The sequence below is a fragment of the Ictidomys tridecemlineatus genome, chromosome 4 (assembly GCF_052094955.1).
Source record: "Ictidomys tridecemlineatus isolate mIctTri1 chromosome 4, mIctTri1.hap1, whole genome shotgun sequence".
Lineage (NCBI taxonomy): Eukaryota > Metazoa > Chordata > Mammalia > Rodentia > Sciuridae > Ictidomys > Ictidomys tridecemlineatus.
In genome coordinates, this window is record NC_135480.1 from 9,821,538 (window position 1) to 9,841,116 (window position 19,579).

General features: G+C 35.6%; 1 protein-coding gene across 12 annotated transcripts in view; it reads right to left on the reverse strand.

The window, feature by feature from the left end:
- Window positions 1-19,579, reverse strand: part of LOC101956773 (organic anion transporter 7-like) — a 41,583-nt gene that overhangs the window by 11,751 nt on the left and 10,253 nt on the right. For all 12 annotated transcript variants that reach the window (XR_013437453.1, XR_013437452.1, XM_078045808.1 and 9 more), the window contains exon 5: window positions 672-795. Coding sequence is in view for 10 of the 12 variants with exons in the window: in XM_078045808.1 (XP_077901934.1) it covers window positions 672-795 (124 nt within the window). In the remaining 2 variants the exon portion in view is untranslated. The remainder of the gene's footprint in view (window positions 1-671; window positions 796-19,579) is intronic.

The following is a 19,579-nucleotide window of genomic DNA, read 5'->3' on the forward strand; positions in this document are numbered from 1 at the left end:
ATAACATAGTCAGTGAATAATCCTTTTGAAGGATTTAAAATTTGAAGGATTGCAAAGTGGTTTACCATAGGCAAGTGGGGTGTGGATGGAGGCAGTGGGTCACTAGGGAAACATCTTGGGGATTATATGTTTTATTTTTGTTTCCTTCTCCTCTATTTTGGTTTCCTGATTACCATGAAGTCAGCCTTCCTCTGCAATGCCTTCTGCAAAAAAAATACTACATCTCACCTCTGGACCAGACCTATAGAGTCAACTAACGATGGACTGGGACCTGAAACTGTCAGCACAAAGTAAAATGTTCCTGGGCAAAATCATTCTTGTCAAGTATTTTGGTCACTGACACCAAAAGCTAACTAACATGTTGGTTTATTGAGACTTTTATTAATTAGTTTACTTAATTGATTTAATTGGCTAGACTTAACCATTCCCAAGACTTAACTTAACCCTGTAGGCTTCAAAACATCACATTATGAAGATAAAAAGAATAAAATCCTGTGGAGGCAGTTGAATGAATTAATTATGAGTTCCAAAAGGAAGAAAATATTGGAACTCTTTGCCTCCTCTGAATAAAATCTCTGTGCCCAATCTTTTCAATTACACCACATTGCATCTTTGGACACCTATTAACAGTGTGTCTTCCCTGTCTCATAAGCACCTCCCATACTGCTCACCTCTATGGTTAGGTCATCTGCAGAAGTCTTCATTCCATTCACCCGTGCAGCTTTTTTAAGTTCCTGTAAGCCCTCCTCGGGTTTGTTGTTGATAATCAGCCACCGAGCTGACTCTGACATCCACCTGATCAAAGACAATGGAAGTGTAGTCAACTCTCACATGGTATTTACCACATCACCTTCATTCTCCTTCAATCTAATACCTACCAGTTACTCAATTAAGCCAAGAAACACACTGTCTTGTTGCCTGGTACCATAACTAGGCAAATGGGAAATGATGCCTGCATGCAGTACACCTGCACAGCTGGGATGGCATACATGGAGTCCTTCCTATTAGCAGCCTTGTTGGTTGGACACACCTTGACTATGGCACCCATAGCACTGGAGCATGAGGGACACTTGGCTGTTCAGACCTTCTCCAAGTTCTTTGTAAGGGCAAAAGAAATGCTGATTTATAAAGGGTTCTTTTCCTAAAATAAGCACCCTAAAATATTTTTGCTTACTGAAGGTCCCATGCAGACTGGAAGCACTTCTGCTCCTGCCACTCTGATGGAATCTGATACACAAACAGCTCAGTCTGCCTGGACACTCTCATCTATGTAATGGGAACAGCAATGTCACCAGTTTTCAGATTTGTTATGAGGATGAATGACATCATGGATGAGTGCACCACAGGGTACACTCTCTTGTCTATCTGAATTTATCTCATTCTCTTAATCTGTAATCATCTCTTAGAGTCACTTCTCACCAAATAGGCCTCTTCCACTGAGTCAGCCTCTTGGGAGGAGGAACATCAAAGCCTGTCTTAGGCTTTCTAAAGACAGGAAAGGAAGATGATCTGTGGAAAAAATTATGTAAGTTGTCCAGGCAGCCTTCATTTTCAACATGATAAACAGTGCTCTTCCTTCATTAAATAGCTATGGATGGAAATACGTTCTTTCTCTCATCCATTATCACCTCCAAAGTTGAAAATCACCCCAAAATTCTCTGTTGGGCATTTTAATTTGAAAGATATACACAAACTACATGGCATAGTTGTGGCTATCTAATCTTCAAGTGCTTCCTGATGTGATGGAAAATGTTTTATTGTTTTGTCATTTCATGTTTATTGAATACATTTAGTTTTCATCAAGCATCTTCATAGTCACTATATATTTCAATTTTTTAAATTAAAGAGAGAGAGCATAACAGTGATTGTTACCACAAATTTTTCTAGAAATAATATTAATTTTCTCAAGTCCCTAAAATTGGAAGTGGCAGAGTCAAACTAAAACTTAGTTTAAAAAAATTATTAACATATTATAACTGTATATATAATACTGGGATTCATTGTGACATATACATAGGTGCACACAGCATAATTTATCTATCTTATTCCCCAGTATCTGCCCTTCTCCATTCCCTACTCCCTCACCATGATCCCTTTCCTCTCCTCCACTGGTCTCTCTTCTGTTATATTTTAATTAGTGGTTTTAATTGTATATAAAAATTGATTCATTGTGGTACCTTTTTTCATGGCAATACCATAATTTAGTTGATTTTATTTCCAAGTACATACCTCCCCTTTCATTACATTTACATTTCCTGTCACTACTCTATGGGGCTCATGTGATAGCCCTTTTTTATTTTTTTTCTCTCTCATTTCTGCATATGAGAGAGAACATTTGACCATTGATCTTCTAAAGTTTGATGTATTTCACTTAGTTGATGTGCTTCAGATCCATCTATTTACCAGAAAATGACTTAATTTCATTTTTTGTTCAAGTAAAACTCCACTTTGTATCCACTTTGTATATGTGTGTGTGTGTGTGTGTGTGTGTGTGTGTATATATATTATATATATACATAATATATATAATATATAAATGTAATATATATATATTACATTTTCTTTTTTAGAGAGAGTGAGAGAGGAGAGAGAGTGAGAGAGAGAGAATTTTTAATATATTTTTTTTTTTAGTTCTCGGCAGACACAACATCTTTGTTGGTATGTGGTGCTGAGGATCGAACCCGGGCCGCACGCATGCCAGGCGAGCGCACTACCGCTTGAGCCACATCCCCAGCCCTATATATTACATTTTCTTTATCCACTTATCTGTTGATGGACATCAAGGATGGTTCCATAACTTGGGTATTGTGAATTATGTTGCCATAAAGATGGGTATGTATCACTATAAAATGCTGATTTTAGTTTTTGTGGATAGATAGAGAGGAGTGGAATATCTGAGTCACATGGTGATTCTTTTTCTAGTCTTCTGAGTGATCTTCATACTGGTGTCCACAGTGGTTGTAGGAATTTACAGTTACACCAACATTGTACAAGTGTACCTCTCCCCCTCATTCTCATCAGCATTTATTGCTATTTGTATACTGATGAATGCCATTCTCACTGGGGTGAGATGAAATCCCAGTGTAGTGTTGATTTGCATTTCCATGATTACTAAGGATATTAAACTTTTTATATATTTGTATTTCTTCTTTTGAGAAATATGTCTAATTTGTTTTGCACATTTATTGATTATGTGTTTTTCTGATTTTAAGGTTTTGTGGGTTCTTTATGTATTATGAATATCAACTCCCTGTAGGAAGAACAGTTGGCAAATATTTTCTCCCATTCAGTAGGATCTCTCTTCATGTTCTTGTTTCCTTGCTCTGCAATTTGTTTTTAAAATTCCATACCATCCCACTTATTAGTTCTTTGTTTTATTTCTTATGCTGTAGGATCAATACCTGCACCAATATGTTGTAATATTGAACTAATGTTTTCTTCTAACAGTTGCTGAGTTTCTGTACTAACTTCTATGTCCTTGAGCTACTTTGACTTGACTATTATGTTGGATGAGAGGTAGGGATATAATTCCATTCTTCTACATATGAATATCCACCTTTCCCAGCACCATTTCTTCAAAAGACTATCTTCTCCACTCTATGTTTTCAGCACCATTGACAAGGATCATGAATGTATTTATGTGGATTTTTCTCTGTGTCTTCTGTTCTGCTTAATTGATCCTCATGTCTATTTCTATGCCAGTTCCATGCTTATCTTGTTTCTATACCTCTGTAATATAATTTGAAGAACATTGTGATGCCTACATCATTGTGCTTATTGCTAAAAATTTTGGGCCATTCTACATCTTTTATTTTTCCAAATGAATTTAATTCCAAATGAACTGTTTCCCATTTCAGTGAAGAATTTCATTGGCATTGTGATGGGGATGGCATTGAATCTGTGGATTCCTTAAGCAGTATGAAATAATCTTCTTGGTCTCTTCTGATTAATTTTAGCTTTCATTCCACTTTATCTGCTATAAGATACAGCAAGCATGTTGGTCTTCAGTTTTCATTCCTTGATTTGTCATTATCTGGTTTGGGTATCAGGGTGTTACTCTCTTCATGGAATAAATTTGTAAATATTACCCAGTTTTTTATCTCATGAAACAAATTAGAGAGTCTTGAGAAGGTTTCTTCTTTAAAGATCTTATAGAATGCAACCAAAACTCCAACTAGTACCAGAATTTTCTTTGTCACAAAGGTTTTTATTGTTGCTTCAATCTTGTTGCTTTTTATTGATCCACTTAGCTTTTCTATACACTTTAGCTCAAGTCTGGGTAAGTCACATGTTTTTACAAATTTGTCAATACCATCTAGATTTTCCAATTTACAGGAAAATAAGTATTTAAAATAGTCCTTAATGGTCCTCTGTATTTCAGAAATGTCTGTGGTTATATGTCCCCATGTAGCAATAATTTTCTTTATATGGTTCTTTCCTCTTTCTTTATAATTAGTTTAGATAATGATTTATCAGTATTCTTTATTTTTTCCAAAAATCAACTCTTTGTTTCATTAATCCTATGAGTTTGTTTTTTTTTTATTTTTTTATTTCACTGTTTTGTATTTTAATTATTTTCTATCATCTAATGGACATAGAAGTAATTTGATCCTGGTTGTCTATAGAAAAGTTATATCCAATTAGAAAATTTTAAAACATACCTTTGTATCTGTTTCAAAAGTTATAACCTACAAACTGTGAAAAAATTATTCAAATGCACATCTCATGCTTTGTACTGATTTTTCACTCTAACTCAAGCCAACCAAATTGTTAAATCACACATGAAGGCCAATGGAAAAGAATAGAAGACACAGAGACAAATCCATGCAGATACATCCGATTCTTGCCAACGTTGTCAAAACATACATTGGAGAAAAGACAACATTTTAAACACATTTTGCTGGGAAAATTAGATATCCATATGTAGAAGAATAAAATTAGATTTCTATCTCTCACCCTGCACAAAAGGCAACTCAAAATGGATCAAAGACCTAGGAATTAAACCAGCAATGTTGCAATTGAAAGAATAAACTATAGGGTTCACATTGCAACATTCAGGTACAGGCAGTGACTTCCTTAATAAAACTGTAGGAGATGTAGATGACGGTTCTTTGCAAACATGAGTTTAGCCCAAAATATAGGCCCAGTAAACCATACTACACAACATAGAGCGTGCTTAAGTCACCAGGAGAAAATCACACATGAACAGAGATTTACACAGAGGACAATTGGTTGTAGAAACCCTCCTGGCTCTACCCCTTGCCTTCTGATCTGGATGCTTGCAGTACTGGCTGGGAGAGACCTGTCTGTCCAGGAATTCAGAAGGGCCAGAGAAAGAGTGATTGAGTTTGGAAACTGAACCCAAGACAAGAAAATGTGATTCTGAAGGTGACAACCTGGACTAAGAATTTGCTCTTTGCAACACACAAATGAAGGGGTACAGTCTCCCAGCTTAGAACAGCAGTTGCTGGACCCTGGAGGCTTACTGTTTTTAAATCTCCAGACCAATTGGCATTCAGAGAAGAACCTGAATCCTACCAAAGCTTAAACCCTCCCTCAAGGCATTCCACCTAAATTTTGGTCTAATTCTAGAGTCTTTGATCCATTTTGAGTTGAACTTTGTGAAGGGTGAAGAATAGAAATCTAGTTTCATTCATTCTTCAGATATTGGGTTTTGTTGTTGTTCTTGCTTAGTTGTTTGTTTTCGTCGGGGGAATAATAGAGATTTTACTTAGGCACGATCTACAACTGAACATTATCCCTATCATTTTTTATTTTCTTTTGAGACAGGGTCTCACTAAGGTGCCCAGGCTGACCAATTACCTTTGACTACCTATTTCAGACACTCAACTCACTGAGATTATAGACATGCACTACTGCACCCAGCCTATTTCTAAGGATTGTTTTTTCATTTTCCTTTGTTTTTGAGCCTATAGCAAATGGATTTGTTTTCCTGATCTCTTTAACAAAGTCATTATTAGTGCTTAGGAAAGTTATTGATTTTCTAAATGCTGATTTATTTTCCAGCAATTTCACTAAATTCTTTTATTAGATCTAGATGTTTTCAGTTGAAGTTTTGAATCTTTCAAATACAGCATTATATTAATCTTCAGACAGTGAAAATTCGACTATTTCCTTTCCTGTGTGCATTCCTATTATTTCCTTCTCTTGCCTAACTGATCTGGATAGAGTTTCAAGAGCTATATCAAATAGGAGTTATGGGAGTGACCATGCTTGCCTTGTTCTTTATTTTAGAGAAAATGCTTTCTATTTTTCTTCATTCAGTATGACTTTGCATTTGGATTATTCATATATAGGCTTTGTGGTGTTGAAGTAAATTTCTTCTATCAATAATTTAGTTAATGTTTTATCATAAATGGGTGCTGAATTTTGTCAAAGATTGATCTTCATCTATTGAGATGACTGTCCTTGATTCTCTGTAGTAGATTACACTTATTGATTTGCCTATATAAACCATCATTTAATTCCTGAAATGAAGTCAACTTGTTCATGAGTACAACATTCTGAATGTGTTCTTGAATTCACTTTGCTAATACGTTTTGAAGATTATTGTTTCTATGTTTATCTGGAATATTGGTCTGTAATTTTCATTCATTTGTGTGTTGTTCTTTGGTTTTGTTTTCAGGGTGACACTGACTTCATAGAATAAACTTGGTAGTGTTTCATCTGTATATACTTTATGAAATAATTTGAGGTGCTTGGCATTACTTTTTTTTAAAAAAAAAAAAGTCTAGTAGATTTCATATGAATTCCCATGTGGTCCTAAACTTTTCTTTGTTGGCAATATTTTTCCTACTGCCTCGTATTTTAGTTGTTATTGATCTGTTTGGGTTTTATGTATGCTCTTGATTCAATTGTGGCAGGTTATATGTGTCTAAAAATGCATCCATTTTTTCTAGATTTTTCAATTACTTGGAGTATAAATTTTCAAAATTGTACCTAATGATCCTCTGTATTTATGTGATGTCTTTGGTAATATCTTCTTTTTCTGTCTGATTTTATTAATTGGTGTCTATTTTCTTTATTTTGGCAAGCTTGGCTAAGCGTTTATCATTTTGTTTATCTTTTCAAAGAATCAAGGATTAATCTCATCAATACTTTTTATTTTCTTTTTTATTGGATTGGCTCTGATAGTATTTTCTTTCTTCTATGGGTTTAGCAATGGGTTTGTTCTTGTTTTTCCAGTACTGTGTGATGCATCATTGGATTGTTTGGGATCTTTCAGATGTTCTTTTTTAGGCACTTAGAGCTATAAACTTTGTCTTATAACTCCCTTCATATTGTCCCAGATAATCTGATATTCTTTATATCTATTCTCATTTCATTCTAGGAATCTTTAAATTTCCTCCTTGTTTTCTTCTATGACCCACTTATCATTTGACAGTGTAGTATTTACTATCTGTGTGTTTTCATATTTTCTGTAGCTTTTCTTGGTGTTTATTTCTAATTTTATTCCACTATGATGTAATAAAGATTGCCAAATGCCAAGGTCTCGGCTTGGCACCAGAATCACGAGCCACCACACAGCTTTGTAGGTTCAAACAGCAATTCTTTATTCCAGCTCTCACATCGCCTCCACACAGGTCCAGGGGCAATCGCGTTCTGCGTCTCCCGCACAATCCACCTACTCCACGAGGCTATCTCCAAATCCCATTTTAATCTCACGAGAACTCAACGGGAACAAGCAGCAGGAACACCCTAATCCCAGCAATAATCTTCAACCGCCAACTTCCCTAAAACCCATTATCTTAAACTGGCAACGCCTTAAACTCAAGGAGCCGGTTACTTCCTCAAACCTGATCAGCTCTAAACCCGGATCCGCCTTGGTCCTTGAGCAAGGTCACCTTATTAAAGCATGCATGCAATGTCCCATTGAATGTCCTCTAAGCAGCATGGGGTACGCTTGGCAAGGAAATTTCGATGCGTCATTCCTACTTGGTAATGGCCCTCAGCAAAAGATGAAGTAATTATATTGGTATTTTTGTATTTTTAAGAGTGACTCTGTAGCCTAAAATACGGAATATTTTATAGAAAGTACATTGAGTACTTGAGGAGAAAATTAATTTGGGTGTTGTTGGATGAAATATTCTATTGATGTCTGGTAAGTCCATTCTACTTATACAATATTTTTTAGGTCTAAAGAGGCTTTGTTGAGTTGATGTCCGAGATTTATCGATTGGAAAGAGAGGTGTGTTAAAATCACCCAGTATTTTTTTATATTAGGGTCTGTCTGATTCTTGAAGTCTAGTAGTGTCTGATTTTTATACTGAGGTGCACTGGCATAAATATTTACTATCATTACATCTTTTATTGGATTAATTTGACCTGTTTGAAGTAACCTTCTTTCTCTTCTGATAATTTTTGTTTGAAGTCTGATTTGTTGGATATGAGCATTTCTAGATTGATTTCTTTGGGGGCTCAATTTGAATGGAATATACTTTTTCATGCTTTCTCTTTAAGCATGTTTCTGTCTTTTCATATAAAATTAGTCTCTTGCCAACAACATATAGATGGGTCTTGTCTGGTAAATCATCCTGACAACATATGTCTTTTACTTAGAAAGTTGAGACCTCTTACATTCAATGGTAACGTACAGAGGTGTTTATTAATTTTTGCCATTTTTTCTAATATTTAATTTGATTTTACTTCTCATTTTCTTAGCTGTTCTTTAAATGAGATTTGTCCATTTGTGAGCTCATGAGTTTTTTTCTGACTTCTGTGTGTACTATTTAAGTATTTTTGTAGTTCTCTCTTGGTAGTTATGAATTATTTTCTGCTTATCTTGAAAGATTTTATTTTTTAAAAATTCTGAATAATAGCTTTCTTAGGATATCACAATCTTGGTGAAGCGGTATTTTAGTTAACATTGTTCACAGTCATTCTGGATATTAGCTTTTATGCTAAGAAATTGGAAGTGATCTTATTTTTTTTTTCTCTTGAGGATTTGGAAATTCTATGCTTTCTTTATATTTTAGGCCTTTTAATTATAACATGTTGTGGAGAGATTCTATTTTGATCCTGTCTACTTGGGGTTCTGAATGCATCCTGTAACTGAATTTCCAACTCATTTCCAAGATTTTTTAATTCTTCTGTTAATGTTTCCCTTAAGAGTTTCTCCATGTCATTAGCCTGCATCTCAAAACACTCCCCAATTCAAATAAGTCTTAAATTTGTTCTGTTAATGTCTCAGAATTCTTGTATATTCTGTTCATGGTTCCTTTTTATTTTCCTTAAATCTATCTGAATATTTGAAGCCACACAGTTTCTCTTCCAGCTCTGAGATTCTGTCATCTACATAGTCAACTCCTTTGGGGAGACTTTCATCTGAATGTTTTATATGATTTATGGTGCCTTTCATTTCAAGATTTTGGTTTGGTTCTTTCTAAATATTTCTATCTCTTTGCTAAATTTGCCATTCATATCTTGTACTGCCTTACTCCACTCACTCAGTTATTTTTCTGTGTTCTTACATAATTCCTTGATCATTTTTATAATTATCCTTTTGAATTATTTACATAGTATTTTGTTCACTTCAATATCTTTGGAATCATTTGCTGGTGAGTTACTAACTTTAAGAGTGTCTTGTTATCTATCCTATTTTTGTGGTATTTCTTGTATTCCTGTGTTGGATTTTTGCATCTATTGGAATAGATTTCTCTTCTGCTCTTATGCATTTGCCTTTTTAAGGCACATCATTTTCCTGAAAAAAGGATTCTGTAATATCAGGTTGTTTTTAATTGTTCCATGTACTTCCAGGTGAGTTTTGTAGAAGAGCATCCCTACTAGTTCTTAGTGGTATAATTTGTATACTTTTATATGGAGTGCATTGTGTCGTGGCTTCAGAATTACACTTTTCCATAGGTCTCATGAGAGTGAGATACTCTATAGATGGCAATGGTGTTGAATACAGTAGGGTTCGTGGTTTACACTTCCATGAGTTTTTTGCTAGATTTAACAATTCTGTGTATTCTTTAAAAGTATGGGAAAATTATATTGAGAACCTTTTATGTGGGGTGTCCACAGTTTTAGTGTTATTTCTCTGTATTTTTTTCTTAGGAGGAGTAATACAAGGAATGGCACCTGAGTCCCTGTGCCCAGCCATTCCTACTTAGGACCTGATTATCAGATTGAGGGTTTCATCTTCTTTACTCTGTGTATTAAAGTACTGTTAAAGTACAGAGTAGGTGTTGTCTGTGAAATCCATCCTATTAAGAAACACAACAGTAAGAGTAGCAGGAAATTATTTAAACTAGATAGTTCTAAATGGTGATAAGAATACATTTTATTAAAAAGAAATAAAATGGAACAAGAAGAAAGTTGGAATAACCAGTACATTAAGTCGAGAGAAGGAAATGAGATAGCATGTGAGGGGTAAAAAAAAAAGTGAAAAAGAAAAACAGAAAAGAGAAAAAATAACATAGAGCAAGAGCATCTAGCTATAAGATGAAGAAGAAAGGAAAAGAGTAACCATGAAACAAAACATTAAAAGAAAGACTGAACAAAACAAATACAAACCTTAATCCTCAAAAAATAAAACAGAGGAAAATAACAAATGTACATTTTTTTTAAATGATGAACATGAAAAAGGAAAAAGAAGCAAATATATGTGTGTGTATACTCATAAAACTGTCAGCAAATAAACACACACAGAGAGAAACATTTTCATGAAACTTGAAAGAATATTCTCTGTGGAGAGGGTCAAAATTTGACAAGGATAGATGTTCTCTGCCTATGACAGACTGACCTTCTTTCCATTACTTCCTGGACTCTCTCCCCCTTAGAGCAAGGAATAGATAAACACTTCCTTTTTTGTGTTGCTCACCAAGCTTCCAGCTAGATTGTCCTGGAACCAAAACTGGTTGAAATAGCTCTCAGCTTCTCTTCTCACCAGTATAAGGTAGAACCAAATTGGGAGGGAGTACTGTCAGTGGCATTTTGTCTGGATAGATTAGGTCAATGCTCTCCCAGGGTGGAAATGACATAGACTTTTAAATGGCAAGTCCTGGTGGTTGGAGTTTATCTCTGCTCCAAACTCTGGAGCTTTGTCTGGTAGTACTGTCAGGAGATAGACAAATGAAAATGGTGGGAACTTGAGGTTAAGAGAATATTCTATAAAAAGGCCCACTGTGCTCACCCTGACTTGCTTTCTTTTCCAAGAAGCAACTACCTATAGCACTATCTGGCCTTAGTAGACAGGATATGCCACATTCCTCAGCAAATTACCTTTCATTTCCAAGATTTTAACTACCTTTCATTTCCAAGGTTTTAACTACCTTTCATTTCCAAGATGTTAACTGCAGGAGAAATGCAGCCCCAAGATTATGTCAATGAGAGGAACCCAATTTACCTTGAAGGGGGAGACTTTTTTCACCAGATCCTGAAACCCTGGAGATAGATTAGTTCCTTCTACCCTAAAATCTGTAAGAATGTATCATTAAGTATCCAATTAGTGTTTCAAGGACTATGTTAAATAGAAATGGTGAAAGAAGGCATCCCTATTTTGTTCCAGTTGTAAGAGGAAATGCTTTCAATTTTTCTCCATTTAGAATGTTGTTTCCCTTGGATTTAGTATAGGTAGCTTTTACAATGTTGAGCTATTCCTATTATCCCTAGTTTTCTAGTGTTTTGAACTTGAAGTGGTGCTGTATTTTCTCATTTTTTGCATCTATTGAGATGATCACATGATTCTTATCTTTAAATTTATTGATGTGATGAATTATATTTATCAATTTTCATATGTTGAGCCAAACTTGCATCCCTAGGATAAATCCTACCTGATCATGGTGCACTATCTTTTTAATGTTTTTGTATTCAATTTGCAAGAATTTTATTGAGAATTTTTGCATCTATGTTCATTAGAGATATTGGTCTGAAGTTTTCTTTCTTTGATGTCTTGATCTGGTTTTGGAATCAGAGTAATATTGGCCTCATAGAATGAGTTCAGAAGTATTCCTTCTTTTTCTATTTCATGGAATAACTTGAGGAGTGTTGAAATTAGTTATTCTTTGAAGGTCTTGTAGACCTCAGTGGTGAATCCGTATGATCCTGGGCTTTTTTAGGTTGGTAGACTTTTGATGGCATCTTCTATTTCATTGCTCAAAATTAATCTGTTTAAATTGTATACATCATCCTGATTCAGTTTAGGTCAATCATACGACTCTAGAAATTTTTTTTAATGTCTCTTATATTTTCTATTTTATTGGAGTACAAAGTTTCAAAATAATTTCTAATTATCTTCTGTACTTCAGTAGTGTTCATCATATTTCCTATTTCATCACACATTTTAGAAATTTGTGTTTTCTCTTTCCTTCTCTTCTTTAGCATGGCTAAGTGTTTAACAATTTTATTTGTTTTTTAAAGAACCAACTTCTTATTTTGTCAACTTTTTTATTTCTTTGGTTTTAATTTTATTGATATCAGCTCTAATTTTAAATATTTCCTGTCTTCTATTACTTCTAGTGTTGATTTGTTCTTCATTTCTAGTGCTTTAAGATGTAATGTCAGGTCATTCATTTGTTGATTTTTTCTTCTTTGAAGAAATAAACTCTATGCAATCAACTTTCCTCTCAGTACTGCCTTCATGGTGTCCCAGAGATGTATATATATTGTACCAGTGTTCTCATTTACCTCTAATAATTTTTGAATCTCCTCTGTGATGTCTTCTGCAATCCATTGTTCACTCAATAGCATATTATTTAGTCTCCAGGTGTTTGAGTATTTTTTATTTTTTATTTTATAATTGATTTCTAATTATGTTTCACTATGATCTGATAGAATACAGGGTAGTATTGTGTTATGGTTTATTTGACTCTTGAAATTGTTTAATGAATGTAGATACCACATTGTTTGGGGCATATATATTTATAATTGTTATCTCTTGTTGGTGTACGGTTTCATTAATCAGTACAAAATATTCTTCTTTATCCCTTTTGATTAACTTTGGCTTGAAGTCTACTTTATTTGATATAAGTGAGGAAATGCCTGCTTCCTTACACAGCAATGTATGTTTTTTCCCAAACTTTCACCTTCAGTCCATGAATGTCTTGTGCTGTGAGTCCCTGGAATGTAGCATATTGTTGAGTCTTTTAAAAAATCCAGTCTGCCAGTCTACTTAAAAATTATACAAATAAATTAAAAGGACACAAATAGTAAAAAGAAGAATTCAAACTCACTATGTATGGTGACATGAATATATACTTAGAGGATCCAAAAACTTCCACAGAAAATTTCTACAACTAATAAATGAATTTATCAAAGTATCAATACCCATAAATCAAAAGCATTTCTGTACATCAGAGATGAAACCTCTGAAAGAGACTTGGAAATCTATCCCATTTACAATAGCCTCAGAAAAAATTCAAACACTTGGAAATCAATGAAAAAGAAGAAAAAACTCTACAATGAAAACTACTAAATGCTAAAGAAAGATATTAAAAAAGACCTTATAAAAGAGAAAGATCTGCCTTGTTCTAGGATAGGTAGAATTAATATTGTCAAAATTACCATGCTACCAAAACACTATATAGATTTAATCAAATTCTGATCAAAATCCCAATGGCATTCCTCATAGAAATAGAAAAGGAAATCATGAAATTCATCTGGAAAAATAAAAGACCCAGAATAGATAAAACAATCTTTAGCAAGAAGAGTGAAACAGATGGAATCAGAATACCAGACCTTAAAGTATACTACAGAACAATAGTAAAAAAATAAAAAATAAAAAAATAAAAAAAAACCATGGTATTGACATAAAAATAGACTTGTAGACCAATGGTACAGAATAGAGGACACAGAGACAAACCCACATAAATACAATATCTCATACTAGTGAAAGGCACCAAAAACATGTATTGGAGAAAGTATTTCTCAATAATTTAACAAATTATGCCGGGAAAACTGGAAATCCATATGCAGCAAAATGAAATTGAGCCCCTATCACTCACCATGTACAAAACTCAACACAAAGTGGATCAAGGACCTAGAAAATAGACCAGAGACCCTGGACTTATTAGAGTATATACCGGTATAGGCCCAAATCTTCATCATGTTGGATTAGGCCCTAACTTCCCTAGCAAGACTCCTAAAGCACAAGAAATAAAAACAAGACTCAGTAAATTGTATGGATTCAAACTGAAAAGCTACTTCTCAGCAAAAAAATCAGTGAAGTGAATAGAGAGCCTACAGAACGGGAGCAAATTTTTACCACATAGACATCAGGTAGAGCACTAATCTCCAGAATATATGAAGAACTCAAAAAACAGCAAAGCAGCAAATAACCCAATCAATAAATGGGCTAAAGAATTGGAATTGAACAGATACTTCTCAGAAGATGATATACAATCAATCTATAAAGTATATGAAAAAAATGTTCAACACCTCTAGCAATTAGAAGTGCAAATCAAAACTACTCTAAGATTTCATCTCACTCCAGTCATAATAACAGTTATTAAGAATAAAAGCAACAATAAATGTTGGTGAGGATGTGGGGGAAAAGACACATCCATACATTGCTGATGAGACTACAAATAGATGCAACCAATCTGGAAAGTATGGAGATTTTTGAGAAAACTTGGAATGTACACAAAGAATTTTAAAACAGCATACTACAGTGACACACCCACAACAATGTTTATAGTAGCACAATTCACAGTAGCTAAATTGTGGAGTCAACCTATATGCCCTTCAATAGATGAAAGGATAAAGATACTGGCATATATACACAATGGAATATTACTCAGCATTAAAAGAGAATAAAATCATGGCATTTGCAGGTTAATGGATGGAATTGGAGAATATCATACTAAGTAAATTTAGCCAATCCAAGAAAACCAAAGGCTAAATGTTTTCTCTGATAAGTGGATGCTGATCCATAATGAGGATCAGGGGGAGCATAGGAAGAATGAAGGAACTTTGCATATGACAAAGGGAAGAAGGGGAAGGGGGAGGTATGGAGGTAGGAAAGATTGTGGAATGAGATGGGCATCATTACCTTAGGTACATTTTTGAAAACACAAATGGTGTGAGGCTATTTTGTATAAAACCAGAGAAATGAAAATTGTGCTTCATATGTGTACTATGAATTGAAAATCATTTTGCTGTCACGTATAACAAATTAGAACAAGTAAATATTTTTTTTAAAAAAAAGAATCCAATCAGAACTGGTCAGCATGGGCCAAGGTAACTTGGAATTGTCATGGCAGTGGGAACTTCGAAGTCTGATATCATGTGCTGCCCATTAATCATCAAGTGATAGACCAGGATAGGATTTTCTAGAAACTTCTCTTGGATACCCAATAAAACTGGAGTGCAGAACAGTCATGTTGTCCCTTTCCTGTGTCAGAGGACCAACTCTCTACCTTGAGAGTGTCCCCTTTTCCTATCCCTTCAATAATGTCATTCTGCTTACTCTGACTTACATATTTGAAATCTTACTAACTTGATCACAAGAATTTGGTTTGAAGGGGTAGGGGGTCTTCATGTTTAAGCAGTTCCCTTGGAAGGCCCAAGCTCTATAATAGTAACTGCTTTGGAGAGATTAGATCAGACACACCTAAGGCCAGATAAATGCTGATCTCTGCTGGGATCTCTGGGATCTCTGGGATCTCTGGGATTTCTGTCAGTCCCAGGGGATTTCCAAGAATTGTACATAGGGCTAGATAAGCCATTCTCTACAATTCTTATACACTCTGCACTCTTTTTAAAAAAATATTTATTTTTTAGTTGTAGTTGGACACAATACTTCCATTTTACTTACTTATTTTTATGTGGTGCTGAGGATCAAACCCAGGGCCTCCCGTGTGCTAGGCAAGTGCTGTACCACTGAGCCACAACCCAGCCCCACTCTGCAATCTTGAATATGGCCTTCCTACATTCAGTCATGCCCACCTGTTCAGACTCCTGATCCATTTCAACTCATCCTTTAACATCTTTGCTGGCCTTTAAAGAGTTCAAAGAAGCAATCAGTTTCTTCTATCTTCCTTCAAAGCTGGCTTTGAATAAAACCAATTTTCCTACCAATTTGATTCTGAATATTTCTGGGGCAGGACACGTTGCAGCCTGGGTTTTTCCCCCAGCCTGACATTGGTTCCCCTGGCAATAGGATTCCTTTAGTGTAGTTATCTCTTTATAATAAGCCCTGTGCTGGGTGGATAGCCTAGCTTCAACACATCACGTCAGCATAATCAAAATGTTAATTTCAACTTCCAATGCCTCTTTGAAAGGAAAGATGCCATAAGTAACAGTGGTAGCGTAAGGGTTACCCATATATCAACACATATTATATATGCAATTAAAAATGATCTCTATAACTCTATTAACCCAGGAGGAACGTGTGCAACAAGTAATACAGAACAAGCTCTAAAGATCACATGTTAATAACTGTAGACTAAATTGAATTTGAAGATGGAACAAAAATGAAGAAAAATAAAAAAGAAAGAAAGTATAGGAAGGGATAGAAGACAAGAGTTAAAATGGGGAGAGTATAATGGGTGCAGAATGGGTCTCAAGTGAAGATTGGCAAGGAGGACAAAGTTGAGTATGAGAGATTATGTTGTGTATCAATAAGGTAAGACAATAATTTTCATAAAAGTGTTTGGATTGCTTCTTTTGAATTTTTGAAATGAGAATTTTGTATTCAGTGTTTTAATTTTAGAAACCACCAAATGTGAGAAAGAAAAATGACTTTATGATATTTGCCAGTAAATGGATGGATTTGGAGACCATAAGAAGTGAAATAAGCCAATCCCCAAAAGCCAAAGGTCAAATGTTTTCTCTAATATGGAGAAGCTAACCCAAAATAACAGGAAGGGGAAAGAATAGAGGTTCAGTAGATTTCACAATGGGGATTGGAGGGAAAGCAAGGCAGATAGAAAGAGGAAAGACATTGGATGGACCTGACATAATTTTCCCTGTATATATATGAAAATGTCACAGTGAATCCCACCATCAGGTGCATACACTAGAATAGAAGCCTAAATAGAATAAGATATATCCTATGCTAGCATAATTACATCAAACTGGATTTTAATGTCATATATAACTAAAAAAAAACAATAAAATTTTTAAAAAGAAAATCTCTATTATACAGACTTCACACCCTTTGTAGTTTTCAGGACTGAGCTAACCTGCCAAACTTGTTAGGTTAGTCTGTATGCTGAATTGAGCTAGCTTCTTGCTTGACCCCCTTGCTGAGGGGTAGCAGAGGGGTGAGAGAGTTTTCACTCTCCAAATGGTTTTGTTGTTCTGTCTGCAGGTGGGAATGTAGGTCTGCCAGGTCTCCTGACCAGCTCCTCCACTTGCTTTGTTTATAGACTGACCTGAATTAAATTACATCCCTCTTTCCAAGAGTTACTGCACATGTGCTAAGAAAAGGTGTGTAGAAACATCACTCTATCATCCAGCCTCTCCGAAGCTTGAGGATATGGGACTTTATGTCTCATCATAATCTATTCCAGTCTTCTCCCATCAGTCATACTTTTCACTCAGAGATTATACTGTCAATTTCAAAGGGAAGTCCAATCGGCCTCAAGAGCAGGTGTATTGTGGGAGTGGGAGAGGCTTGGCATGTGTGAGAGAGGCTTGGGGGAAGTTGGTGGTGGCAGTTGGGCTCTGAGGGTTTTTCCTGAGGAGCTGTTTTGTTTGGCCTGTGTGGTTCTAAAAATAAAGTTCATTTCTTTTGACAAGTGGCTCCTGAATTGTGCCCAGCTACACTGCGGCATTTGGTGGCTCGCACGGGGGAGCGGCTGAGGGTAAGTAAACTGCTCGCCCCTGAGGACAGGGCAAGAGTATGGGTACCATTTTAAGATTCCTCTTTTGTTTTGCTTCATTTTTGTTTTAAGTTGCCTGTCCCTGGAGATGAGTGAGACGGAAGAAAAACCGCTCACATCTGAGGAAAAACTATTTACGTCTGAGGAACAGATAGGGATAAAGGACGGATGCACATGTCAGGAGGATAGAAAGGCTATAATAATTTTGTGTTGTTCCATTTTTATTTCATTCTGTCTCGGTTTTGTTTGGCGTCATCTTGTTGGGTTCTATTATAGTAGAAATACGGGATCAGAAATTAGTAAAAAACAAACCGAAAGAGTGTTAAGTAAATTGTTACAGCAAGGAGGCATCCCAGTAAAATCAAGAGCAGTCAGGGCATATGTTGATACAATACAAAAATGTAGCCCATGGCTTTTTAAGGAGGAGTTGTTAGATATATCACAATGGAACCATCATGGTGAAGATTTTAAAAGAATAGAAAAGAACAACCCAGGGACTCTGCCAGTTAGCACATTGCCATTGTGGACATTCATATCTGGTTTGCTTAGTCCAAAGCCTTCAATTCAGACAAAGGTAGAGGAAGGAGAAGACATATTGATTCAAGTAAAAGAGAAGGTCTCTCAAGTTAGTCAGAAATAGGAAAAGATTCAAGAAAAAGAGAAGGTCTTTCAAGCTAGTCAGACAGAAGAAGGAAGTTTAGAGCAGAAAAAGCCATCAGGTGAAAAGTTACAACAGGAGACTGCTACTAACACCTTTCTATCATAGGGTGTAAGTGTCCAACCAACAGCACCACCTCTATATGCTAGGAGGCTCCCAACCCCCGCAGTTAATAGTTGGGATCATGAGACAGGATCTCAAGTATTAACATGCCCTGTATTTGAGGTAGGAGGGCAGGGAATTTACCATGCTTTAAATTTCAAAACAATGAAGCAGCTAAAAGAGGCTGTAACAACCTATGGTCCTCAAGCACCCATCACTGTAAGCTTGGTCGAATCCATTAACAACTTGAACATGACGCCAGCAGATTGGGCTAATATGTGTAAAGCTGTGCTAACTGGAGGTCAATGCCTGTTATGGAAGGTTGCCAATGAGGAATTTTGCAAGGAGACGGCTAGGCGAAATGCAGCAGCTGGTTATCCTCAGAGAAATCTAGATATGTTGTTAGGAAAGGGACCTTATGAGGATCAGCAGCAACAAATTGCATATGATCCTGGCGTATATGCACAAATTGCTATAGAGGCGGTTAGGGCATGGAAGACTTTACAAGGACATGAAGGTTTACAAGGTCAATTATCTAAGGTAACACAAGGAGCTATCCTCAGAGAAATCTAGATATGTTGTTAGGAAAGGGACCTTATGAGGATCAGCAGCAACAAATTGCATATGATCCTGGCGTATATGCACAAATTGCTATAGAGGCGGTTAGGGCATGGAAGACTTTACAAGGACATGAAGGTTTACAAGGTCAATTATCTAAGGTAACACAAGGAGCTAATGAACCTTATGCTGAATTTGTAGATAGGCTTACTCAAACAGCTACCAGAGTTTTTGGGAATACAGAAAAAGCAATGCCATTTATAAAACAAGTGGCTTATGACCAAGCAAATTGTTGCTGCAGAGAGGTCATTAGACCATGGAGACACGAAGATTTAAACACATATATTAAATTATGTAGAGACATTAATGAACAAGGGCAAGTCTTGGCAGCAGTACAATAGGCTTTAGCTGCCAGGCCAAAAACAACTGGCTTATGACCAAGCGAATTGTTGGTGCAAGATATCATTAGACCATA